This window comes from Lethenteron reissneri, chromosome 3 (genome assembly GCF_015708825.2).
Source record: "Lethenteron reissneri isolate LAM-NWPU_2019-01 chromosome 3, ASM1570882v1, whole genome shotgun sequence".
Lineage (NCBI taxonomy): Eukaryota > Metazoa > Chordata > Hyperoartia > Petromyzontiformes > Petromyzontidae > Lethenteron > Lethenteron reissneri.
In genome coordinates this window covers 8,293,641-8,320,414 of record NC_083781.1, presented here as the reverse complement: position 1 = coordinate 8,320,414, position 26,774 = coordinate 8,293,641, and the positions used below count along the sequence as shown (strand labels likewise).

The window sequence follows — 26,774 nt, the reverse complement described above, 5'->3', positions numbered from 1 at the left end:
ATCCAGCAGCATTGGGTTCAGAACCAGAATGTGTATTTGTACTGGAGGAATCCGATGAGCTATGAAGCTCTTTTCACAGGTGTCCAGTAGCGGCGGGTAAGAACGTTACAACAACAAACAGCACAAACACATGATGGTAGTACACGAAAGGTAAACAAATCACTCACACACACAACACTAAACCATCTCCATCCCTTTCGATATAAAGCTTTCGTGACTGCAGGGATTCATCTTCTTGGTTCTTTCGGTAAAGTCACGTAGAATGGAAATAATAAAATAATAAAAATAAAACATAATAAAATAATTCTCACGACGTTTCGGCCACAACGCAAGCAGCCGTCCTCAGGTGAAGACCAGGTCTGTCGGGGAGACAGCGTCTGAATGAATGTTTGTGAACTGTCAAATGTTTACAGCCAAGGATTGGTTTCGACTTTTCGTGTCACATCAGCAGGGTAAGGGCTTGCTTGAACCAACTTTGTGAACTCTCAAATGTTTACAGCCAAGGATTGGTTTCGACTTTTCGTGTCACATCAGCAGGGTAAGGGCTTGCTTGAACCAACTGTTTGTGAACTCTCAAATGTTTACAGCCAAGGATTGGTTTCGACATTTAGTGTCACATCAGCAGGGTAAGGGCTTGCTTGAACCAACTGTTTGTGAACTGTCAAATGTTTACAGCCAAGGATTGGTTTCGACTTTTCGTGCCACATCAGCAGGGTAAGGGCTTGCTTGAACCAACTGTTTGTGAACTGTCAAATGTTTACAGCCAAGGATTGGTTTCGACATTTCGTGTCACATCAGCAGGGTCAGGGCTTGCTTGAACCAACTTTGTGAACTCTCAAATGTTTACAGCCAAGGATTGGTTTCGACTTTTCGTGTCACATCAACAGGGTAAGGGCTTGCTTGAACCAACTGTTTGTGAACTCTCAAATGTTTACAGCCAAGAATTGGTTTCGACTTTTCGTGTCACATCAGCAGGGTAAGGGCTTGCTTGAACCAACTGTTTGTGAACTCTCAAATGTTTACAGCCAAGGATTGGTTTCGACTTTTCGTGCCACATCAGCAGGGTTAGGGCTTGCTTGAACCAATTTTGTGAACTCTCAAATGTTTACAGCCAAGGATTGGTTTCGACTTTTCGTGTCACATCAGCAGGGTAAGGGCTTGCTTGAACCAACTTTGTGAACTCTCAAATGTTTACAGCCAAGGATTGGTTTCGACTTTTCGTGTCACATCAGCAGGGTCAGGGCTTGCTTGAACCAACTTTGTGAACTCTCAAATGTTTACAGCCAAGGATTGGTTTCGACTTTTCGTGTCACATCAGCAGGGTCAGGGCTTGCTTGAACCAACTTTGTGAACTCTCAAATGTTTACAGCCAAGGATTGGTTTCGACTTTTCGTGTCACATCAGCAGGGTCAGGGCTTGCTTGAACCAACTTTGTGAACTCTCAAATGTTTACAGCCAAGGATTGGTTTCGACATTCAGTGTCACATCAGCAGGGTCAGGGCTTGCTTGAACCAACTTTGTGAACTCTCAAATGTTTACAGCCAAGGATTGGTTTCGACATTCAGTGTCACATCAGCAGTGTAAGGGCTTGCTTGAACCAACTTTGTGAACTCTCAAATGTTTACAGCCAAGGATTGGTTTCGACTTTTCGTGTCACATCAGCAGGGTAAGGGCTTGCTTGAACCAACTTTGTGAACTTTCAAATGTTTACAGCCAAGGATTGGTTTCGACTTTTCGTGTCTCATCAGCAGTTCGGCTTTGCTCGAAGCAATGCTGGCGACCAAACTGTCCCATGTTAATCGACGTGGGCCCTCACTCTCTGTTAGATATTGGTCCCCCGATTCGACGCAAAACGAAATACTAAAAATGCACAAATTAGTCACTTAAGCATCGTAGTGGAGAATTTGTAATAGGATAAATGATCAGATAATGCTGCTAACGTGATGTGCTGCCAGCGTTCCGTGTGGCTGATGTTTGAGATATAGCTGATGTGTACGATGCACAGGGCTCTGAGTTACTGAGACATTTAAGCAACGCCACATCAATTCCAACAATTACTATTGTTCAACCGTCAAGGGTTATATTGTACTTGTAACGATTAACTTATTAAAATGGATGATTAAGGTTATGAACGAGCCGTGCATCGGATCGCGTGTACCGAGCGTCGACCGGTATGTTCTGCCAAATGCGTATGGGACGCACATCTTATTACGTAGAATGTCCTGAGTCATTGATGATGGTGAGAGGCGAGAGAAGAGACCAGGTCCGTATAGACGAGAAACACAAAAGCCTGCGTCCATACGCCTGTACCCTGGAGTGGAATATCACTCGCCGTACTCCAGGAGGTGAGTGATCTGTGCGGATGTGAATTATCGGAAGTATTCTGTACAGAGAGCCACTCTGTGAATCCAGAGGGTATTCGGTATACTCTATCTGCTGGGTGGGAGGATTTAAGAGACCTGTACCATTGTTTTAAACTGCCTGCCACGCCCGGAGATCGAATAGAGCCGGCGTCCTCTGGATTTGCAAGTCCAGTGTGTGGAAACCAAAACACCGAGGGGGCAGCGTGCCGACTAAATAGCCCACGGACATATCTCACAAGTAGAATACACCTGTCAGATACCTGTCAAGTCTCCCACGCTCTGACGAGTCAATACATTTCAGGGAGGCTGACATCATCTTCCGAAAGTGGACACCCAACGCCGCACCTCGCCCTGCAGCCTGAACCCCATTATTGACGCCGAGTCCAACGTCACTCCGTCGTCTGATGCGAAGGCGAGGCGCAGTCGCGTTTGATATCCATCGAGGTGTTCAGTGTGCCGAGACAGCTAATTCGCGTGGTTGCCTGTGTAATGCGTGTGCCGCGGAGGGAGGTCTTGGTGGTTCACCGCACAAGACGGTGCTGTGAAACTCCCTCGCCGCGTGCGTCCAATAATTAGGCAGGTACGGAACAACATCATCACGCATGAGCTGCGACTGTTCCATCTGTACGGGATTGAGTGTTGCCCCCTCGCACGCGTTGGAATTTCTCCGGATGCTCCGGTTTCCTCCCGCATGTAAACACTCATTATAATCGGCCGATAACACCTTAATACATAGAGGAGCGCAGTGCTTGGGCAAATGTTGGCGAGAGTGAGCGACTACTGTGCGTATTACGAATTTAAATTATTATCCAAGCTCTTACAAACGGAAGCCTAGATTTTTAAACAAAATACATATTTAAAATATAGAACGTTAATTTTAAATAATTTGTTTAATATAACCGATTTAACCGATTTAAGGGAAAACATTCTAACGGTGGCCACGCACGCGTCATTAAATCAGACCATGAGAAGTCGTTCGACTCAGCAAACACTGATGAAAGCTCTCACAATCTGAAGCCTGAACAACAAACACAGCCAGACTGAATACCGTACGACGCATGCACAAACCCTCGCTGAAGGTGGACCGGGAATGAGGGCGATTAAACAATGAGTGGGACCGGCTACCACTGCATTGTCAGAGTCCAGTGTACTGACCATTGCATCACAGCCGCATCCAATCACACGAAAACCATCTCTCCAGCGCAGGTCCGCCTGGCATGCTCTCTCACTCACTCAGTAGACAAGGAGCAGGCAATGAATTACGCGACTTGTTCGTGACCAGACAGACCCAGACGATTCATTAACACAACTGGCGCGTGGATTTGACTCTGAAATTACGGCTCTTTGGCGCAAGTTCAGGACGTAACGGCGTGTTATATAGTTCGTCTGTGTAATAAAAAAAGTCATCATTACAACTGATGCCTTAACATCGGCGGCAGTCGATTATCGCGCAATGTGTGAATAATCTGCCACCCCGCTCGTTGAAGGCACTTGCGGGGATGCTGCCGTGGTTTTTTTTTTGCGGTGGTGGCGCGTGTCAGCGCGTGATCCAGCAGCGGACAGTGTTGGTGGATCACACGCGTGCGCTGTGAGACTCCCTCCCAAGTCGGTGTGCTTCTAGAAGGTGCCACCACATACCCTGCCTGGCTCGCCAGGAGAAGGCGGCACAGCAGTTGATGCGTCTTCACAGCGTGATCGCGACTGCCAGCCTCCACTCGCCTCTTTCTGTCTGGCATGAGCGTCTCATCCTTTGGCAGGAGAAAGCGTTAGAACCGATTTGGGCGGTCAGCAATATCCCTGCAAATGTGGAGGACGCAACTTTGTGTTGTGAGCGAGTAATTTTTTTTCCGTTGCATTAATACAAATATCAACACTCGCGCACAAGCTCGGGTTATTAATTCTGTTTTGCTGGCCTCACGTCAATCAATTCCCCCTCCCCCCCCCTCCGCGTGAAGGATGACTGTGCTTACTGCTGCGGGGCTCACAGTGAGAGAGAAAGAGAGACACACACACAGTCAGGGACATCCATCCTTCTTGCTGTCCTACCCAATGAACGTGCGTCCACATTAAATGAAAAAAAAACGTGCCCCTCGTATCAACCGCCGCCCGTTATGTAAATTCTGTCTCTTGCGGCAATTTTATTGTTGAGTTGGCAGAGTAGAATCTCGCATAATTTCCATATAATAATAATGATAATTATTTCTACTTAAAACGCGCGTTTCACTCAGAGGTCGCAAAGCGCTGCACAGAGCTAAAAGCAAGGAAGTAAATTGGTCAGGCAATTCTAAAATCAGCACGCAGGCTCATGATTTAACCACGGACACAAATAACCCCCCCCCCCGCCACCACACTACAAAAACACAGAACAAAATTAATAAGGAGAAAATGCATTTATGAGAAAAAAAAATGTCTTAAGGCGGGATTTAAATAAACCGAGATACTCGGCAGATCGAATGAATTCCACAGTCCCCAAGCTGTGGAATTCACTTCCACCGTGAAAAGCCCCCACCCCCACTCCCCCCACTGGGGTCACCCATTAAACGGAGGTGCGACCTCGGCACACACAATAGCGCCACACGCAGACGACCGAAGAACTGGCGTTGGGACCATACGGGTGGAGGGGGTCACGGATGTAAGAGGGGGAGGCATTGTTGAGGGCTTTGTAGGTGAGAAGTAGGATCTTGAACTGCACTCGGAACCTGACCGGTAACCAATGGAGAGACTCAATTACCAGGGGCAATGTGCTCAGAAATCGATGTTCGAGGACGAACTTTGGCAGCTGGATTCTGCACGTGCTGGAGGCGGTTTATCACCATCATCATTGCCATCATCAGCCATGGTGAACCCACTGATGGATTAAGACCTTCCCAAGCCACCATCATCAGCCATGGTGAACCCACTGATGGATTAAGACCTTCCCAAGCCACCACCATCAGCCATGGTGAATCCACTGCTGGATGAAGGGCTCCCCAAGCCCCGCGACCTCTCACGATCCAGCGATGCAAAAACATTCTACCCATCCGCTTCATATCGGCTTACGTCGCTGTATATACAGAATATACGCATAAGGCACAACCCACATAGTGATCTTCTTGGTTCTTTCGGTAAAGTCACGTAGAATGGAAATAATAAAATAATAAAAATAAAACATAATAAAATAATTCTCACGACGTTTCGGCCACAACGCAAGCAGCCGTCCTCAAGTGGAGAACAGGTCTATCGAGGAGACAGAGTCTGAATTTTATTATGTAAAATTTTTATTATTTTATTATTTCAATTCTACGTGACTTTACCGAAAGAACCAAGAAGATGAATCCCTGCAGTCACGAAAGCTTTAAATCGAAATACACATAGTGATGATCGAGTCATAGACCAGTGGTTTTTAGCCTGGAGTGCGTCAACGCACGTTCGTAACGAGCACCGTGTGGACTTGAAACTAAATACCAGGTGACGTTTCGGCAATTGTCCTTGTTCATACCACAACATTAGAGAGGCTAGAGAGTTCAAGTTCAAGTTCATTTATTAAGTATAGCCCTGTGAGCCATTCGGCTCTTGAATCGGGTGCAACCGCGACAAATTAAAAACAAAAACATGAACAAAAACATCTTAAAATGAATATGTGACGAAGTGCAAACAGAAAATCAAAGAAAAGACAGTAAAATATTGCAGAAAAAGCACCGTACACAAAATGTGCAAAAAATCCCAGTGGGATGCAAGTCAAACAACAACAACCACAGGACAACTTAGATTAAGGCCATCAGTCTAACTCTGTACTATAACAAACAAACATGGCCAAACCCAAAAACGTATCGAAAATCACCAAAATAAAGCCATAAAAGCAATGAAACAGTGGTCATAGGAACTGTGACCGAATTGTCACAATAAACGCCGTAAACAACATGTACCACCAAAACTCTGCAGCCATAGCTGGCTGCATGAGTCACTCCACAACAGCAGGAGCATCAGTCGGAGTATCAACATTTTTCAATGCACCTTTAAGATCAGCACACAGAGGGGGTCATTGCAAGAGTTTGAGGCTGCACTTGGTTCGACCACCGGAGCCTGATGAGAATTAAAAAGTAAAACTATAATTAAATCAATAAGCATACCAACAGATAGGCGAAACGCTACATAAATAATACTGGTAGGAACCTCCTGGTTACACCAGCCCACAGGGGATGATTGTGTCCGTCCGTCCGTCGTGCATGGAGGGGCTGGGTGGGGAGGGAGGGGCTGGGTGGGGTGGGGAGGGTGGGAAGGGGCTGTGTGGGGAGGGTGGGGCTGGGTGGGGGGAGGGTGGAGAGGGGCTGGGTGGGGAGGGTGGGAGGAGCTGGGTGGGGAGGGTGGGGAGGGGCTGGGTGGGGAGGGTGGGGCTGGGTGGGGGGTGGGAGGGGTGGGGCTGGGTGGGGAGGGGAGGGGCTGGTCACCCCATGGTGCCCTTATAAAACTCAACGTTTAACCTACTCACGCCGGCTTGCGCCCGCTCTCACAGTCGGGCATATTTGCGGAATACACCACGCCGCCGTTGACCCTGGCCATTGAACGAGCAACCCAACGTTCCTACCAGCTCCCTCCGCAGGAATGTGGAATGTCGATGTCTCTCTTTCCCATATGAGTCTATCCACGTACAACAATAACACGAACAAAGTAATTTATTTTACATCCCATCACCTGCACAAATTCCCGCAGCTACCCGCCCCTCACTCATTCCTCACCACCCTTCAACAGCCCCGCCCCCGCCCCCCGCGAGAGTTTGTGGATATTGAGTGGCGCCTCCTACCCAGGACAACACTGCCGCCACCGCCTCGCTGTCTGATACGCACCGTGTCAACCCGTACAGTTTACCCCCCCCCCCCCCACGTATTCTTGAACAGGGAAATTGAGTTTGCAAGTCCATACGGCGTACAGCCGTTTCAGTACGGGCAAAACAAATTGCGTCTATTTGTTTGTGTTTCTCTCTCGTTATGGGACTGTTGGATGAACGTTTAGACCAATAAGGTCTGAATTTGTCTGTAATAAGGTAGCCACTGATAAGGGGTTGACAGGAATGCTGATTATACCGTACTGTATACACTATACACCATCTGATATACTGCATATGCGCCGTGGTGGCGAGATGTTAACTACCTCGCCTGGTATGCAGGAGGTCGTCGTTTCGACCCCGATCCTGACGCCTGCTGTATATTTGGAGTTTGCGTGTCTCTCTCTCTCATCATCACGGTGGCTAGGAGATGTTAACTACCTCGCCTGGTATGCAGGAGGTCGTCCTTTTGATCCCGACCCTGACGCCTGCTGCTGTATATTTGGAGTTTGCGTGTCTCTCTCCCCGTGGTTGCGTAAACATTTCTCCCGGTCCTCCTGTTTTCCCCTCCACAGTTAGAAACGTGCGTTCAGAGTGTTTGGCTGCCATACATTCCACATGATAAGCCACCATTGGGCTATCGTTTGTTGTCAGTCGTTTCTGAAAAAGAGTTATATAGCTCAGTGGGCCTTACCTGGTAAAGTAAAATGATTTTTTTTAAAGCAGCTCTAAAGAAATTAGTTTTCAATCGAGATGATTTAAAAGTGCCATAGCTTCCAGTGACTTCCTAATATCGGATTGAAGAACGTTCCAGACGGCCGCAGAAGCGCATCTGAAAGCGCCACGCGATGCGGTGACCATCTTCGTTCGATGGATATCCAAAAAATACCATCTGATCTACACCATTTATTATTTACACCATCTTATATATATATACCATCTGATATACAACGTGTCAGTATTCTTTGATAATTGCATTCCAAATGCATTTAACACTGAGGTCTTTCGCGACTCGTGGCACGATTCGCAAGGGACGTCGGCGTTTGGGTTCAGATCGCCGCGTGACGACAATGGCAGGTCGCGTTTGGTCACGTGACGGGTGGAGGAGGGTGGACGAGACACATGTGGGCATATTTACACACGCGGCGATTTGACCCGAAAAAAACATTCACCGATTGAACTAGTCAACAAAAAAAACATTTTTTTTTGGCCTGGACTTTTGCAGCTGTTTTAGGCTAATTTCAGGGTTCTGATTCCAAATCTGATATCAGATTTGCTCTATCATATCTAATTTTTATGCTATCCGCATACCCCATTTTCATTGATTTTACCCGATATTAACTCTGTCACTTATGATTGCAAGTTGTTGCGAGTCAGTGACTGCTTTAGTCTTAAAATATGGTGCTGTATTTTTAGGATAGTGTGTTTATAATATAATTTTATGTAGATATCCACATTTATTCAATATTTTTCTTCTGCTGTTTTTATTGAAAATGCAATATTTGATATCTCAAAAACCTGATGTGATAGACAAACACTGATGCCAGATTTGGAATCAGCACCCCAAAATTACCTTAAAACCGTTGGAATACTTTATACCAGAAAAAGTGTGTTGACCAGTGTAATTATTAATTCGGGAGTGCTCCACTCATTCGCCCTGGAATGGTCCACTCTTGATTCAATCATTCGCTCAGCAATGGCAGAGGCAATGTCCATCCGAGACATTGACAACCACGTTCATCTTCGCCGAGCCCCCAGCACCCGTGCGCCTTGGGACTGCCGGCAGTGGGGTTGGTTGACACGAATGGGGCCGTCTGCATGGACAACACAAGCAGCGCCACCACGGGGCCACCGTGTTAACTCCAAATCATCCGCGAGGTGGCGCCATGACTACAAAAACAACGCGTGCGTAATTTAGAAAAGTGGCCTTAAAATGAAAATGTTTGATATCATAGGGGCCGTCCATAAATGACGTCACGCACCTGGGGGGTGGGGGTCAGACATTTGTGACGATGTGTGAAGAGGGGGGGGGGGTGAGAAATGTGACGTCACATCAAAATTGTAAATAAATATAGACAACACGTTCTACTTAATTAAATAGACTTTTCAATAAATGTTTTCTCTCACAACATCAGAGTGCAGCGCCACATTAAACACACTAAAATGGCAATAGTTTAAGGAGATTTGAAGCATGCTTTTTTGAGGGGGGGGGGCAGAGCTTTGTGACGTCATATTTGAGGGGGGGTCTGACTTTTTGTGACGCCGTGTGACGAAGGGGGGGGGGGGGGGGGTCATAAATTGTCCAAAATCGCGTGACGCCATTTATGGACGGTCCCTAACCCCCACGCCCGTCATTAACAACATCGCATATAACACAATACTATTCATAACACTGCACAGTAATATATGTAACTTTATATAAATCATGACTTCAAACTTTCGTGACTGCAGGAATTCATATTCTTTGGGTCTTTTCATAAAGTCACGTGGATTGGTTCAAAGAAAATAACCAAAAACTACAACGTTTCGATCGCAACACAAGCGTTTGGTGTGTAGTAGCTACACCTGTAGTAGCTACGGGCCCCGCACTTTCAATGGCCCCGCGCTAAATGCTTTCAATCTATCAATTCCGCTTCAGTGATTCTGCACTTGCTCTATTACTATAGTACTATACCGCCTTCAAATTTTACAAACGACTGGGTGTTTAAGGTTAGCGATTTGTTGTATTATCTGGCTGTACAGCAAATGAAACAATACAATTACTTTACCATGGAAGTAAAAAAATGTGTGTTTCAATATTTACGTATTATTTTATTTATTTAGGGCCCCTTTCTAACATTTGCTACAGGCCCCGAACTCGCTTCATCCAGGACTGCCCCTATATCGGACCAGCGAAGTCAGGGGTCTGCAACCTTTTATGACTGCTGATTCGTCACCGTTATTGACTACGTGCAAAACATTTACTGATTTTAATTTTGGTTGCCGATCGGAGCTAAATGATCATCATCTCTTTCTCACCACCACCAAAACCACGGCCATTCGCCACGAAGTGACGGTGACGTCACCACGTCGCCTGTGCCAGGCCAGGTGCACTTTGAGACCACGTGAAGTGTTGAAGGCTCGCTGACAGGAGGCCTCTGGACAGACCCAGCAGGTGCCATGGGTTGGCTGATTTGAGATGACTGGTAGATACACCAGTCGTACCGCCCCCCCCCCCCCAATTGTACCACCACCACTATCATCATCCTCCACGGAGTGGCGCTGTCACCCCTCCACATCGCCACCGCGAAGTGCACGGCCCGCGTTCGAAATGGGTCCCCTCGATTCTATCGCACGATGGCAGCAGCGAGACGTGCAGGAGCTCGATGCCAATGTCGAGGTCCCGCTGCTCCTGCTAGGCACGACGAGAGGGCTTCAGCCAAGAGACGGAGAGAGAGAGAGTTGGTGTCGTTTCGCCGTTCTTCCTCCCCCCGTCGGTGTTGTCGTCTCTTTAGATTCGTGGCTAGAAAGTCACGCCGAGGCCTTAAGAGTCCCTCGACGTTCCGCTCGCTCACTCGGAGACCTCGTCCCACCATCGGTTTGTGGCCCTTAATCGGCAGAGGGCCTCTTTCTGGCACCACGACTCGACCCCTGCAGGGTTTGCGAAGTGCGGTGGCGTGGAGACGCGTGCCGGGTGGGGCCTCCGGGAGGAGGTGGTGGTGGAGGGGGAAGGGGTGGTGGAGGAGGAGGTGGAGGAGGTGGTGGTGGAGGAGGAGGTGGAGGAGGAGGTGGTGGTGGAGGAGGAGGAGGAGGAGGTGGTGGAGGTGGTGGAGGAGGAGGTGGAGGAGGTGGAGGAGGTGGAGGAGGTGGTGGAGGTGGTGGAGGAGGAGGTGGTGGTGGAGGAGGAGGTGGAGGAGGTGGTGGAGGAGGTAGTGGAGGAGGAGGTGGTGGAGGAGGTGGTGGTGGAGGTGGTAGTGGAGGAGGCTACCGCATCTCATCCGTCGGTGGTGGTGAGATCTGTACATTGGCGAGAAGACTTCATCACGGCCGAATCATTGGGGTTGCCGCATACACATACATCACCACCACCACCACCACACATTGCCCATGAGCACTGTCTGACCAGTAACAGATCAACTACACACACACGTGCATTGTTTAGGGTGGCAGCTCTGACTGGGAGAGCGGTGGCGCAGTGGTGAGCGCACTGGCGCTGTGAACCGGGCCTCGATCATTGACCTGAATTCAAATGACCACATCATAGCCTGCCGGCCCCGGTCACGGTTAACATCATCAGCAGAGCGTGCGTGTGATCATTAAACCGGGTCTGGGCCACCCCCACCACCTTACCCCAAACCGAAGCCCTTGCATCAACCCACCCCGCTACGACCAGCGCGGTGAAGTATGGTCAAATAAATCCCATCGCTGACACGGCGCGCGGAGGCCTTCAGCCGCGGGTGGATTGATGCGTGTGAGTGATGTTTATTTATTTTATTTAATCACGCGTTGGGTTCCATGAGGGCGATTTCCCGATCGCCCGTTTGTTACACGTGCTGTTGTTACGAGCCGGATTCTGCTCGTTTTGTATCATTTATTTAAATTTCCCGAAACGCGTTCCAAAGCCAAAGAACCCGGAGAAAACCCAGCACGCTGAATCGGGGATAACGCTCACCCAGAGGTCCACCCGCACAGTCTGATCGTCATGGACCCACTTGCTGTACTGCCAATCCCACAACATCGCTCCCCTAATCTCTAGGTAATCCAACAACCCCTTTCTACCAGCGGAGTGACTGCACCACGGCTGAGGATGTCTCCTTCTTTGCGAGTCTCGTGGGGGTTGCGTATTCCGGCTAAATGGGTTCCAGGCTCGCGCTGCGTGCCACGTGATGCGGAGATACAAAGACGGACGGTCACAGTAACGCAGTGTCAACTTCACCACCAGAATCAGCACCATCCCTGTCCACCAATCAGTCAATCCCCAACCTTTGCCCTACCTCTCCCGTACATCTCCCCTATCTCTCTTACATCTCCCCTACACCTCCCTTACCTCTCCTCTTACCTCTCCTTTAAATGTCCCCTTCCTCTCTCCCCCACCTCTCATTTACCCCCTTACCGATCCATACGCACAACACACACTCACAACACATCAATACTCACACCCCGCCCCTCCACCACCACCACTACCCACACCATCACCACCCCAGCCACAACCATCACCCCCCCCCCCCCCCGTGCAAACCTCTCCCCCCCTCTCTCCCCCCACCCCCTCTCTCCCCCCACCCCCCCTCTCTCTGAGCCCTCGCATGCGAGAGATTCTGGGCTCCGCAGCTGCGCGGCGCGATCCTGGGACGCTTCCCGTGCCTCGCTATATTTAGTTCCAGCTCGCGGGGTATATGAAGCACGCCGCGGAGACAAACTCGGCCCTAACGCCAGCCCACGCCTACAGCGAGCAGCAGCAGCGGCAGCAGCAGCGAGCAGCAGCAGGAAGAGGAATAGGAGGAAGAGGAGCATCAGCAGCAGGAGGAGGAAGCTGCCCCCCGTACCGCTCGTTCGCCAAGTGCGCGCGTGTGCGCGCGGCGGAGTAATCGGAGTTACCTGGGGCTCGCGGACAGGTGAGGAGACGGTGATGCCTGCCGGGCGCAAGAGGGGAGGAGACGTTCTTCAGTCGGCGCACGGATTTGTTTTTATATATAAATATATAAATGTTTGAGACGTGGGATTATTCCTTGGGTTGTTCCGCGCGTCGCAAATCGAGGAGTGTCGACACGAAGACGAGAGACATCCGAATGTGGAAACCGCGCCGGGCTTTAGGTTTGATCCTTTGCGTTGAGCCAATGTCGATGACATTGTGCACTCCCTGCAGGGAAGAGCGCGCGAGCTGCTGGGCTCTGCAGAGCAGGCAACGTGCGCGCGTTGATTGCGTGGAGGAGGCGGAATTGTCCGCGTATCGAGTTCGTTGTCAAGGCGTCGATGTTTGAAGCGGATTGGTTTTGAGAACAAGAATTGAAATCTAAACGAAGGGATTTACAATCGGGGGGTGGCGGGGGGGGGACCAAGGGGGTGGGGGGGGGGCTGAAATTTCTGAGTTGTAAATCAGAGATTAAATCTGAGATGGAGATTGTTTTTAAATCCACGGGAAAGAAAGCGGCGATAAAAAATGGGAGATCGTGAGCGAGCGAGCGACGCAACATCACACGACGTCCTGCAACGTTCGGCAATCACTCACGCAAACAATATTCGGCGATTACGTGCTATGAAGCAGGTGCATTGCCCGAAACGTCGCCTAGTATATATGCGTGCCCTGTTTAAGGCCACACGCACAGCCGGTGTTCTTATTAGCGATCTAACCCCAAAAACACTTCTATTATGGATGATATTGGTCGCGAAAGTCGACTGCGTGTTAAACTGACAGGGGACGTGTTGAGCGGTGTTGTCGTCTGTGCCTGTGCATCGCTACCAACGCGGCAGTAGCATCACCGTGTAAGAAAATCTCATCAAATACTCTGCGAAAAAATGTACAGAAATCAAACAAAAAAAAGGGGGACACCTAAATGCACCCGAAACGAAATCGTAAATTGGAAATCAGTTCTAATAAATTAATCCACTCCCCCTCGCATTGGTGCCACGAGCCCCGGCTCCCATGGACTGGCTCCCCCCCCCCCCCCCCCCCCCCCGTGGCTCCATGAGAGTCGGGGATGGGGTGGTGGGGGGGGGGGGGTCATCTCCCAGCGACGAGGAGCGAGCGAGTGGCCGGCACCACGAGACGGGTGTCCCCGACTCGCGCCGCCGTGGTCCGGCCAGGCGAGTCGTCCACTCGGCCCGCAGCTCGCCGACACACGCCGCGTCGCCCTTCGCAGGGACGTGAATTCTGATCGGGAGAAATCTCCCGATCAGATAAGAGATTGAAGTCCGAGGGCATCGATGCTGATGATGATTATGATGATGGTGATTATGATGATGATGGTGATTATGGTGGCATTTATGATGATGATGATGGTGATTATGATGATGATTATGATGGCATTTATGATGATGATGGTAATTATGATGGCATTTATGATGATGACGATGATGATGATGATTATGATGATGGTGATTATGATGATGATGGTGATTATGGTGGCATTTATGATGATGATGATGGTGATTATGATGATGATTATGATGGCATTTATGATGATGATGGTAATTATGATGGCATTTATGATGATGACGATGATGATGATGATTATGATGATGGTGATTATGATGATGATGGTGATTATGGTGGCATTTATGATGATGATGATGGTGATTATGATGATGATTATGATGGCATTTATGATGATGATGGTAATTATGATGGCATTTATGATGATGACGATGATGATGATGATTATGATGATGGTGATTATGATGATGATGGTGATTATGGTGGCATTTATGATGATGATGATGGTGATTATGATGATGATTATGATGGCATTTATGATGATGATGGTAATTATGATGGCATTTATGATGATGACGATGATGATGATGGTGATTATGGTGGCATTTATGATGATGACGATGATGATGATGGTGATTATGGTGGCATTTATGATGATGACGATGATTATGATGATGATGATTATGGTAGCATTTATGCTGATGCCCCCACCCTCGCTGCGCCCACCATACCCCAGGAGAGAGGATGGACGGCGGCGACAACGAAGACGTCGGCGGTGGCGGCGGCGGCTACCTGGACTGGGGCTCCGTGCTGAGCCCACGCGGCCTCCTGCGCCTGCTACAGGCGGCCCTCACGTGCGCGGCGCTCAGCCTCGCCGTGCACCGCGGCGGCTGGGCATTCTCCTACGGTCTCCTCTGCCTCCTCGTCTGGGCCGTGTGCCTGGCGCTGAGCGCGGCCGTGCTCGTGCTCGAGCTGTCGCGCGTCTCCGCCTGCATCCCCGCCTCGTGGCACAACCTGCGCGTCTCCCTGGCCGCGCTCGCCGCGCTCCTCTGCGCCACCGCCTCCGCGCTCTACCCGATCTTCTCGCTGCGCGACTACCAGTGCTTCTTCCGCGGCTGCGAGGCCGTGCGCGCCTTCAGGGTGGCCGTCACCTGCTGCTCGGCGGGCGCCTGCCTCGCCTACGGCATCGACGCGGGACTCGCCGTGGCGCGGTCCGGCAAGGCGGCGGAGGGCCGCGCGGCCATGGCGAGCGTCTCGGGCCTCCTGCGCGTCGCCGAAATCTTCTGCGGCGCCGTCATCCTGGGCTGCGTCTTCAGCGGAGGGCAGTACGGCCGCTACCTGGCCACGCACTGGTGCCTGGCGGTCTACTGCCTGTGTCTCGCGCTCACGCTGCTCGTCACCGTGCTGAGCATTCGCGGCGGCGCCGCCGCAGACGCGACCGGCGGCACCACCACCGCCACTACCGCCACCACCACCACCGCCGCCACCACCGCGGCGGCCGCGTGCTGCGTGCCGCTGGAGCGCGGCGTGGCGCTCGCCACTCTGCTGTCCGTGCTGCTCTACGTGAGCGCGGCCGTCATCTGGCCCGTGTACGCCTTCGACCCCCAGTACGGGAGCCCCGCGCGGCCGTCGCGCTGCGCGCACGAGCGCTGCGCGTGGGACGTCCACGTCCTCGTGAGCGCATTCACGGCACTCAACCTCGTCGCCTACGTGGCCGACCTGGCGTGCAGCCAGCGCGCCCTGCGCCGCGCGAGCGCCGGACACGAGCAGCGCCTGCCGCAGCAGCAGCAGCATCAGCAGAAGCATCAGCAGCAGCAGAAGCATCAGCAGCAGAAGTTGCAGCAGCAGAAGTTGCAGCAGCCGCAGTTGAAGCAACCGCACAAGTCAGTGCCTCCGCCATACCCTGGCGGGGCCAGCAATCGTTGTTGAGAGAGGAGATGGAGCAGCGGGGCGCAGGTCTGGAACGCGAGAGATGAGTGATGCGTGGACGAGTTTACATGATGCGAGCGCGCGTGTGTTTGTGTGTGCGCGTGTGTTCTCTGCGTGTACGCGTGTGCACATGTTTGGGTGAGTGTGTACACACGGGAGCGGTGGCGCAGTGGTTAGTGCAATGCGCTGTGAGAACGGTGCGGGTCTGGGACGAGGCGTGGACGAGTTTACATGCGTGTGTGTGTGTTCGTCTGGCTGTATGGGCATGTGTGTGTGTGTGTACCGTATACTCAATGTGTATACATATGTGTCTGTTGTGTGTATGTGTGTGCATGAGACGCGAGGTTGGACTGCCAACATCGGGTGAAGAATATCTGAGCCGGTCCTGGGTCACCCCTAGGCCGACTCGGCCTTAATTGAGTACCGGTGGCGATGTATAAACATCGGCACTGGGGAGACAAAGGCGCTCGGGTAGGCGTGGAGCTGAACACACCACCCCCCTCGTGACCCATCCCCGCCTTAATAGGTGCTCGCTAACAGCACTTTCCCCAACAGTCCGTTAAAGGCTATACGGGGGATATTTGTCCTTGTATATGCTATGTGCATACGTGTCGTGTTCCGTGTGTGTATGTCAGTGACCCATACATCTGTGTGTGTGTATATGCGACGTGTGTACGGCAATATTGATATACTGTATTTATATAATATACGTACGTAGTGAACATGCTTCAGTAATGATAGTCATGTATTTGTATTTATGTATATGCCGTACGTGTGTGTGCTTTAATGTATGTACGTGATTATGTATCTGTAAATATATTATTACGAATACAAGCGTATGTATATCTGTTTCTTTGTCAAGGTGTGTGTAAGTATGTGTGTATCTGAGCTTTTCTCAAAGTGTATGTATGTATCACTGTGTGTATGTTTTGGTATGTGCGCGTATATACCGGGTACGTTGGAGCGGTGGCGCAGCGGTTAGCGCACTGCGCTGTGAACCCGACCGCCCTGGGTTTCATTCCCGAACCAGGGCTAACATCAGTGACCAGCGTGGTGAAATATGGTCAAACACCCCCCCCCCCCTTCATCCAGCAGCGGATGCCGCTCACGGGCCGAATGTCGTCATTATTTGAGTGCTGTGCCCGTGTGTGCGCGCGTGATCGCTGCGTAAGATGAATTTTCTTCGCGAGATCGATTCGCCATCGAATGGAACACGTGTGACCCGTTAAACTTCTTTCGCACCGTACGTAGCCAACCGTGCTAATCACAATAACACCAACAAAAAGCGGTTCTAAAGTAATGTCTTTCCAATGTAGTCTTTCCACGCGCGTATACAGTAGACATATACATACCGCAGTGGGTAACTGTTGTCATCTCGGCCGCGTCTCCTCGAGCGGAATTAGAAGGAGCGGAGTTCGCATGCGGGTCGTGACGGCTTCTCTCGGCCGGAATGAACGACCCCAGCGGACACGAACCCGTGACGACAGTTAACGATCAACAGCAATGCCCTTTGAAAACAAATCCTGAGCAAAATTCGACAATAACGCATGACGTGTGTTGTTGGCGTTGTTATTGGGGCACGGGACACGTCTTTTTTTTGGAGCTACAGATTTGAACGGAAATTACGAAGTCACTTCAGTTGTAAAACTGAAAAAGAAATGTCCAATATCGAAACCTCGCACAATTTGGGGGGCACAAACAAAACGCCAAAATGTTTCTCTGCTTCTGCCTCTGGGTGCTTTTGAAGGTCGCCGAAGCCACAAAACCACGCGCCTTGTCGCGAGCAAGCCCTGTCTGTCGGGCCCGTGGTTTTAAGAGTGTGACGCTCAAGCCGATAAAAAGCCCGCCGAGGCCGGATTCCGGTTATGGATATGACACACACGTACGCAGTAATCCTTTGATATATATTTTTATTTTACCAGGTAAGGCCCACTGAGCTATATAGCTCTTTGTCAGAAGCGACCTGGCCACAAATGATAGTTCAACGAAGTGGCTTATCATGTGGAAATGTATTGCAGCCAATTAATCTAAGACGCGTATTTCTAAATGTCGAGGGGAAAACCGGACGACCCGGAGAAAAAAATCCACACGCCCACGAAACTCCAAATATAGAGCAGCAGGCGTCAGGGTCGGGATCGAACCCACGACGTCCTGCATACCAGGCGAGGTAGTTAACATCTAAACGGAGAGAGAGAGAGAGAGAGACGCACTCCAAACCTAGAGCAGCAGGCGTCAGGGTCGGGATCGAACCCACGACCTCCTGTAGAGCAGGCGAGGTAGTTATCATCTCCTAGCCACCGCGTTGCACATCACACACACAAAAACCGATATCACACCTCAGCCGCAACGGAATGTATTCATCGCAGTTCGATTAAATTGTCGATTTTTTTAAATCCTTTATATTAAGTTCACTTGCTTGCTTGCTTGCGCGCTTACGACCGTGCAAATCTTTCGGTCGTTTTTAACACCACTCCCGTGATCCAATCGAGCTGACATTTTGCACACAGACTCGTTGTGCGTGACAATTTATTTTCAACATTTTAGGAAAAAAAAATTATATTTAATTACCAATTGCTTAATGGTGGCAGGCAATCATCTGACCCATAGGTGGCAGCCATCTCAAGCCAGAGGACGAGATGACTCTCGCCGCACGTTTCAAAGACCAATGTGGGCTGGGTTGTGGCCCATTGAACACGCATATAAAGGATTTATAGTGAAAAACTTTGTTTTTACGGGTGAATTTTTTTTCACCCACTCTCTTTACGTCGTGTGCCAAATTTAAGGGCCTGCATTTGCGAGTGGACGAGTTTACGTGAGCCTATCGCACACAACACACAACATGAACGACATCGACGCTGAGATAGTTAAACACGTTATATTCTTGCATAACCAGTAACCGCTCAACGTAAACGCATAAACCGGTTAATTTGGTTAAGCCGGTTTTGCCGCACATTATATAAATATCTCGAACAGTGGGTTCTTAACCTGGGGTGGACGCACCCCCTGGGGGTGCGAGATGCCCTTTTTGGGGGTGGCGAGACAAGGCCAGATTTTTTTTAGAAGCTAAATAATCGAAAACACGAATTGAGCACGGGCGCGCGTAAGTTACAAATTACTTCGTTTCACGAAACCCCGACGTATTTATTAACATTGTACATTATTGTTGTTGTTGTTGTTTTTGAAACGATTAAGAAACCAAAGGGGTGCAAGGTTGCAATTAAAGGTTATGAGCCCCACTGGTCGAAAGCAATAAGACCGCAAAGGTGATACTTCTTCTTCTTCGAGGTCACCCCCCCCCCCAAAGCCACGAGACATCGCTCGCGCGTGCAGTACAGGTCACGTGGACGCAACGCCGGTGTTTGGGAACGGTGGGACAGCGGTTAGCGCAATGGAACCCGGGCCGCCCACCGTTCCATTCCCGACCACGGCTCACATGAGTGGCTAAGAGTGCTCTAGGAACCGATTCTGGTCTCCCCCCCACCACCACCACCCCACCACCGCTTCGCCAACCCGCACTGACCAGCGTGGTGAAGTATGGTCAAGCAAGGCCCCCCTTACGAGCGACGCGACGCGGCGCGGGGAGGCGGCCTTCATCCAGCAGTGGATTGACACAAGGGGATGTACATTTCATGTAAACTGCATCAACGGTTGAAATGATATCGCTCAAAGATGCAGTATATATATGTACATGCGGTCGGATAAAATTGTATATACACAAAGATAAAGATCCACCGTGCAGCTTCAACAGACTGTTGGGGCAAGTGCTGTGAGTGAGCACCTATGGAGAAGTGATCTTTGTCTATGTTTTCTATACAGAGGACTAGAGCCCGAAACGTCGGGCGAGTCAATCATACACGTGTGTGTGTGTAGGGAGCGTATGCATATTGGGAAGCGGTAGTGTAGTGGATATTGCCCGGCGATCCGAGTTCCATTCCCACTCACAGCCACGAACACCAGTGGCGATTATCTGAACCGGTCATGGGCCTCCCCTAGGTCGACTCAACCTCAAAAATGAGTACCCGGTGCGATGTGTAAATATCGCCACGAGGGAGACAAATGCGGCCGGGCGTGGTATTTGCCAACCCCCCCCCCCCCCCCCCCATGTGCTGTTCCGGCCTTCGTAGGTGCAACTGACTGGCAGCACTTGCCCCAGCAGTCTGTTAAGGCTATCCGGGGGGTGGGGGATCTCTGTCTTTGTCTGTACATGAGGCCTTGTGTCGATCCCGGAACCGCCGTGCCAGCGCGCTCGCCCAAGGCGGTCATTTGTGACTAATTCGTTTTGTGATGTTTCTTTTTTTTACAATTAACTTAAATAAACGCGAATTTGTGCAATACAGTTACACACGCGCCCCTGCTGTTGTTGCTGCCTGCGTGCGCGCGTGTTTGTGTCCGCGTGAGTCGTGATCGTGGGGGGGGGAGCGGTGATCGGGGGAGCTTGGTGATACGGAACTCGCCGATTCTGTGGCAACCACTCGCTCACTCACCGGCGGCCAGCCGCCTCCTTGTCTCTCTTCTATCGCTACTGCCACTACCGTGGTTGTTGAGTGAACCTCACTCAATGAGAGAATTTCACTCAATGAGAGAACTTCACTCAATGGGTGTTCTTCACCTGCGATTAGCACGGTGCGTGAGAAGTCCTGCATGCATACGTAGATCCCTGCACCGGCGTACGACGCTTGGTCTGGATGTATGTTGAACTTCTTTCGCGCCGTGCGTAGCCCAGCGTGGTAATCGGAGGTGCTGGGTGTTTCATATTGTCCACACTGCAAGTCAAAACAAGTCTCTCCACCAACCTACCTACTCAAGAAGATACTCACCCACACACTCACCCACCTACTCACTCAACTACCTACTCAACCACATACTCACCCACCCACATATTTACCCACCCACCTACTCACCCACCTACTCACCCACCTACCCAACCACATACCCACCCACATATTCACCCACCCACCGACTCAATCACCCACCTACTCACCCACCTACTCACCCACCTACTCACTCACCCACTCAACCACATGCTCACCCACCCACCTACTCACCAACCCACCTACTCACTCACTCACCAACCTACTCACCCACCCACCTACCCACATACTCACCCACACAACTACACAATCACCCACCCACCCACCTACAGACTCACCCACCTACCCACCCACCTACTCACCCACCCACCCACATACCCACCACCTACTCACTCACCTGCCCACCCACATACTCACCCACCTACTCATTCACCCACCTACCCACCCACCTACCCATCCACATACTCACCTACACACCTACCCACCCACACCCACCCACCTACCCACCCACATACTCACCCACCCACATACCCACCCACCTACTCACCCACCCACCTACCCACCCACCTACTCACCCACCCACCTACCCACCCACCTACTCACCCACCCACCTACCCACCCACCTACCCACCCACCTACCCACCCACCTACCCGCCCACCTACCCACTCACCTACCTACCCGCCCACCTACCCGCCCACCTACCCGCCCACCTACCCACTCACCTACCCACCTACCCACCCACCTACCCACCCACCTACCCACCCACCCACATACCCTCCACCTACTCACCCACATACCCACCACCTACTTACTCACCCACATACCCACCCACCTACTCACCCACCCACCTACCCGCCCACCTACCCACCCACCCACCTACCCGCCCACCTACCCACCCACCTACTCACTCACCCACTCGCCTAACTCACCACACTGCAGGCTCACCTCACTACTCCTTCTGCGTCTTCCTTCACACCGCTCCACTCTGGAATCTCCTCCCTCCCACCACCGTCTTATCTCGCCCCCTCCCCTCCCGCACACCACGCGTACACTCTCATTGATTACAACGTTGACGTTGCTTTTATAGCTCAGCTTCGACGACTGAATAAACACACAAATAAACAAGCTGAGATCACCCGGGCAGGGCACGGCGCCTCGGCGTGGCCTTGCCCCCCGTGCCCCCCCCCCCCCCCCGTGGCTCTGCGCTCCGCTAAATATACCCGACGCACAGATGAAGATGCCCCGTGTAGCCTACACGGGGCTGCCGGGGCAAGTGCAGTTAGCGATGAACACCTTTGAAGGCCGGCACGGCACACGAGGAGCGGCGGTTGGGTTTCCACAAACCACGACCGGCCGCTCTTGTCTCCCTCGTGCCGACGTTGACTACATATCACACCGGGTACTCATTTAAGGCTGAGTCGACCTAGCGGAGGAGCAGGACCGGTTCAGCTATACTCGTCATTGGTGTTGGCCGTGCACAGCGAGATTACCGCTGCACCACCGCTCCCCAATATACAAGAGAAGACACGCTCACACTCGCACACATACAGTACATACATACACACTCACAAACACTCATTATACTCCCACGCTCATCACACTGCCACAAAGACAACGATCCCCCGTATAGCCTTAGCATACTGTTGGGGCAAGTGCTGTAGGCGAGCGCCTCCGAAGACCGGCATGGTACACACTGCCACGCACTCACTCACAAAGATCCCCCGTGTAGCCTTAACAGACTGTTGGGGCAAGTGCTGTTAGCGAGCACCTATGAAGGCCGGCACTGCTCACGAGGGGGTGGATGGACAGCGCCACACCCGACCGCCTTTGTCTCCCCAGTGGCGATGTTGATCACATCGCACCAGGTACTCATTTGAGGCTGAGTCGACCTAGGGGAGGCCCAGGACCGGTTCAGATAATCGTCACTGGTCTTGGCCGTGAGCGGGAATCGAACCCGGGTCTCCAGGTTCGTAGCGCAGCGCGCTACCGCTCCCCACATACACACACACTCCCACTCACTCACACACTCACTCAGTCACTCACTCACACTTACACACACTCACACTTACACACACTCACACTCACACACTCACTCCCACATGTACACTCACTCACACACTCACTCAGTCACTCACTCACACTTACACACTCACACTTACACACACTCACTCACACTCAACACACACACTCACACTCACTCACACATACTCACACACACACTCCCACACTCCCACTCATACTGTCACACTCACTCAGTCACTCACTCACACTTACACAAACTCACACTTACACACACTCAACACACACTCACACACTCACTCACACATACTCACACACACACTCACTCACACACGTACACTCACACTCACTCCCACTCCCACACACAATCACACACACACTCACTCACACACACTCACTCACACACTCCCTCACACACACTCACACACGTACACTCACCCTCACTCACACACTCACACTCCCACACACAATCACACTCACACTCACTCACACACACTCACTCACACACTCCCTCACACTCACTCACACACACTCACTCACACACGTACACTCACACTCACACACGTACACTCACACACACACACTCACTCACACATGTACACTCACACACACACTCACACACACTCACTCACACACGTACACTCACACTCCCACACACACTCACACTGCCAAACTCCCACGCTCCGCTCAGTTCCCGTTTTGCTCCAACTCCACGTCTCCCCCCCACCGCCCCCCTCGAAGTCCCCCTCCAGTTCCGCTGCGTAACGGCGCCTCGCAACGGAAGAGGCTGAGCCTACGGAGCCGGGGGAGGGAGAGAGAGAGACAAAGGCGGGCGGGGGAGGAGGAGGAGGAAGAGAAAGAGCGACCGGGAGGAAGAGAGGCCGCGGATCAAGAGGGCAACGCCCGCCACGATCCCAGACTCGACCGGGACGCCTCCAAAGGGCAATGCGCCTCACCCCTCCCGGTGCAGTCGCCGCCTCCTCCTCCTCCATCGCGGCCGCGCGGAGGGTCAGGGCCCGCGTCCCGGCCCCAGGACCCCCGCGGCCATCATGGCCTTGCCCCTGGGATTGCCCCGGGAGGTCTCCGCTGCGCTGTGCGTGGCCACGGCTCTCTGCTGCACCTTCTACCTGAGCGCGCTCGAGCCGCGGGCAGCGGGGAGTGCCGACCCCTCGCCACCTCCTCCTACTCTGCAGCAGCAGCACGAGCAGCAGCAGCAGCACGAGCAGCAGCAGCAGCACGAGCAGCAGCAGCAGCAGCACGAGCAGCAGCAGCACGAGCAGCACGAGCAGCAGCAGCACGAGCAGCAGCAGCACGAGCACGAGCAGAAAGAGCACAAGCAGGATGAGCAGCAGCAGCAGCAGCGGCATTCTCTCTCCGCTGCGTTGCTCCACGCCCTGCCTTTCCTGTCTCACCGGCCGCTCCTCGCCCTCTTGCTGCTGCTGCTGATGGTGACCACGACGGTGGTGCTGGTGAACGTGCGGAACAAGCTGCTCTCCCTTCCGCGCGAGCGCGCGACGCCGCTGCTCGACAAGAAAACCGCGGCCGTGCAGGAGCCGGCGACACCACCGGGCATCGGCGTCGGGATCTGCGGGGTCTCGGCTCCCCTCGGCCCGGTCCCCTCGCCGCTCCTCGTCCTCCTGCACCGGCGGCGGCTGCGCGTCTCCGCGCACGCCGTGGCGCACGCCAAGTCGCACGTGGAGCGCGTGACGCGGGCCTTGCTGGACGCGGTGGCGTTGGTGGCGCGCCCCGACTGCTCCCACCGGGGTGACCCCTACGCGGGAGACCCTTGGGGACCCGCCCTCCGCGGGGACTTCGTGCCCGCGGGGTCCGGCTACGAGCAGCACGCCATCGTGCGTCCGGACTCGTACGACCTCCTCATTCCCCTGCGCGTTCCGGCGGTCGCGGGTTGCGTCCCCGCGCTCTGCGCTGCGCGGTTCACGCACCGCGCGCGCTGCGGAGAGGGGGCCCCGACCCCTCACGGGCACTGCCCTCTGCGGGCCCCGCTCGCCTGCAGGGCCCTCGCCGAGGGCTTCTGTTGCCCGGCCGGGGCCGCTCTGTGCCCCGAGCGCGTCCACGCGTGGTTCCGCGGCGCGGTGCTGCGCGCGGCGGGCGCGGTGCGAGCGCGTCTCGGCGCGGGGTGCGCGCTCGCGGTGAGCGCGCGCGAGTCCCGTGGCCGCGTCGTTGTGCGCATCCTGCCCCGCGCGGACTTCGTGTGCTGCCGCCTGCCCCTGCGCGTCTGGATGCTGCCCGCGCTGCCCCTCGCTGCTGCTGCTGCTGCTGCGGCCAGCGACGACGGCGGAGACAACGGCGGCGGCGTTGGGGCTGCGTTCCTGACGCCGCAGTGGGGAGAGGGTGAGACCCCGAGTCTAAACCCGGCCATGACCCCCACCTCAACACGGACCCCAACTCAGATCCCTACCCAGAGCGAGAACCAGACTCCAACCGAGACCCCAACTGCAACGCCGACTCTGACGCCGACGCAGACCCCGAAAGTGACCCAGACGCTGACCCCCACCTCAACTGCGACCCCAACCCCGAATCTGACTCCAACCCATGCATCAACTTCAACCCAGACCCTAACTCAGACTCCCACCTCCACCCCGACATCACCCCCCGAGTTCCCGTGCCCGGCACCGGCCTGGAGAGCCCTGTTCCCGGCGTACGAGCAGCGCCTCTTTGCTCGGCTCGCGGCGCTCGGCGGGCCCGGCTTGGGCCCCCAGGGCCCCTCGGAGCCCGGCGCGAGAGGCCCACCGTGCCACATCACGTGCCTGCAGCTGCTCAAGGCCTTCAGGGACGTGACGGGAGCCGAGCTGCGCCACCGCGACCCCGCGGCGGCCGCGCTGTGGTTGCGCCTCCTCTGCACCTTCCACCTCAAGGCCGCGCTCTTCCACCTCATCCTGGGCTCATCCACGGGGCCCTGCGGCGCCAACGGCGGCGCGGCGGAGGAGCCCCCCGGCGGCAATCCGGGGCCCTGCAGAGCCACGGCCGCGTCGACATCACGGGGCCACCGGGGTCAGGAATCGGGGTTCCCCGAAACGTGGGGGGAGGAGCGGCTCTCGCAGAGGCTGGGCGACCTCGTGACCTTCCTGCGGAGCTGCCTGGATCGGGGGCAGCTTCCGCACCCGTTCCTGGGCAGCGCTGCCCTTGTCCCCGCCACCGCGTGGCAGCGCAGTCCCCAGCAGCCGGAGCGGCGCCCCGCAACGCGAGGAACCCGGCACCAGCAGCAGCAGCACCAGCAGCAGCAGCACCAGCAGCAGCAGCACCAGCAGCAGCAGCTGGAGGCGAATCTTCTGCAGGGCGTGCAGCCGGGAGAGCTGCGCTGGGTGAGCGCCCGTCTCGAGTTCTTCTGGAACACCGTGGGCGCTATGGCGGAGCGCGAGGCGAGGGAGGATGCGAGGGAGCGCGCGGAGCGCTGCCTCGCCGGGAGATCGGCACCGCGCGAAGGTGCGGGGGACGGGGCGGGTAAAGACCCCGCGGGGTCGACGCGCAAGCGGCCTCCCACCAAGGGGACCCCTAACAACGGACCCCCCGACAAGGTGACCTCGACGAAGGGGACCGCTACCAAAGAACCCCTCGCCAAAGTGACCCCGACCAAGGGGACCCCTACCAAGGGACTTCCCCCATAAAAGGGGGGCCCCTACCACAGGGGAATCCAATCAGGGACCACCGACCAAGAGGATCGCCAAGGAAGCTGATGTGGGTACGAGCACGGAGCGTTGGACAGCGGTGGTGTCGGGCCACGTGTAGACAAGCCGGGGGTACAATCGCCCGTCAAGGCTATACGGGGGATCTTTGTCTTTGTCTGTAGTCACGCGTATGCAGAGACAAAGGTGTCCCGGGTAACCTATGTCAGGGTGTTGGGGCAAGTGCTGTTCTGTTGCGAGAACCAACTCAGGCGCGCACGTGGGAGGCTTTGCGGGGGTGTCGGAAACAAAACCCG

The 26,774-nt window shown here is 53.5% G+C and overlaps 1 protein-coding gene across 1 annotated transcript; it reads left to right on the top strand.

The window, feature by feature from the left end:
• Positions 1–12,587: 12,587 nt before the first annotated feature.
• Positions 12,588–17,689, top strand: LOC133345984 (myeloid-associated differentiation marker-like protein 2). The gene is made up of 2 exons (XM_061557200.1): positions 12,588–12,755; positions 14,811–17,689. Exon 2 carries the CDS (start codon positions 14,819–14,821, stop codon positions 16,001–16,003), a length of 1,185 nt encoding a protein of 394 aa, XP_061413184.1. The 5' UTR covers positions 12,588–12,755; positions 14,811–14,818; the 3' UTR covers positions 16,004–17,689.
• The last annotated feature ends 9,085 nt before the right edge of the window (positions 17,690–26,774 follow it).

Coding starts and splice junctions, on each gene's coding strand:
- LOC133345984 (XM_061557200.1), top strand. CDS start 14,819: ATGGACGGCGGCGACAACGAAGACGTCGGCGGTGGCGGCGGCGGCTAC.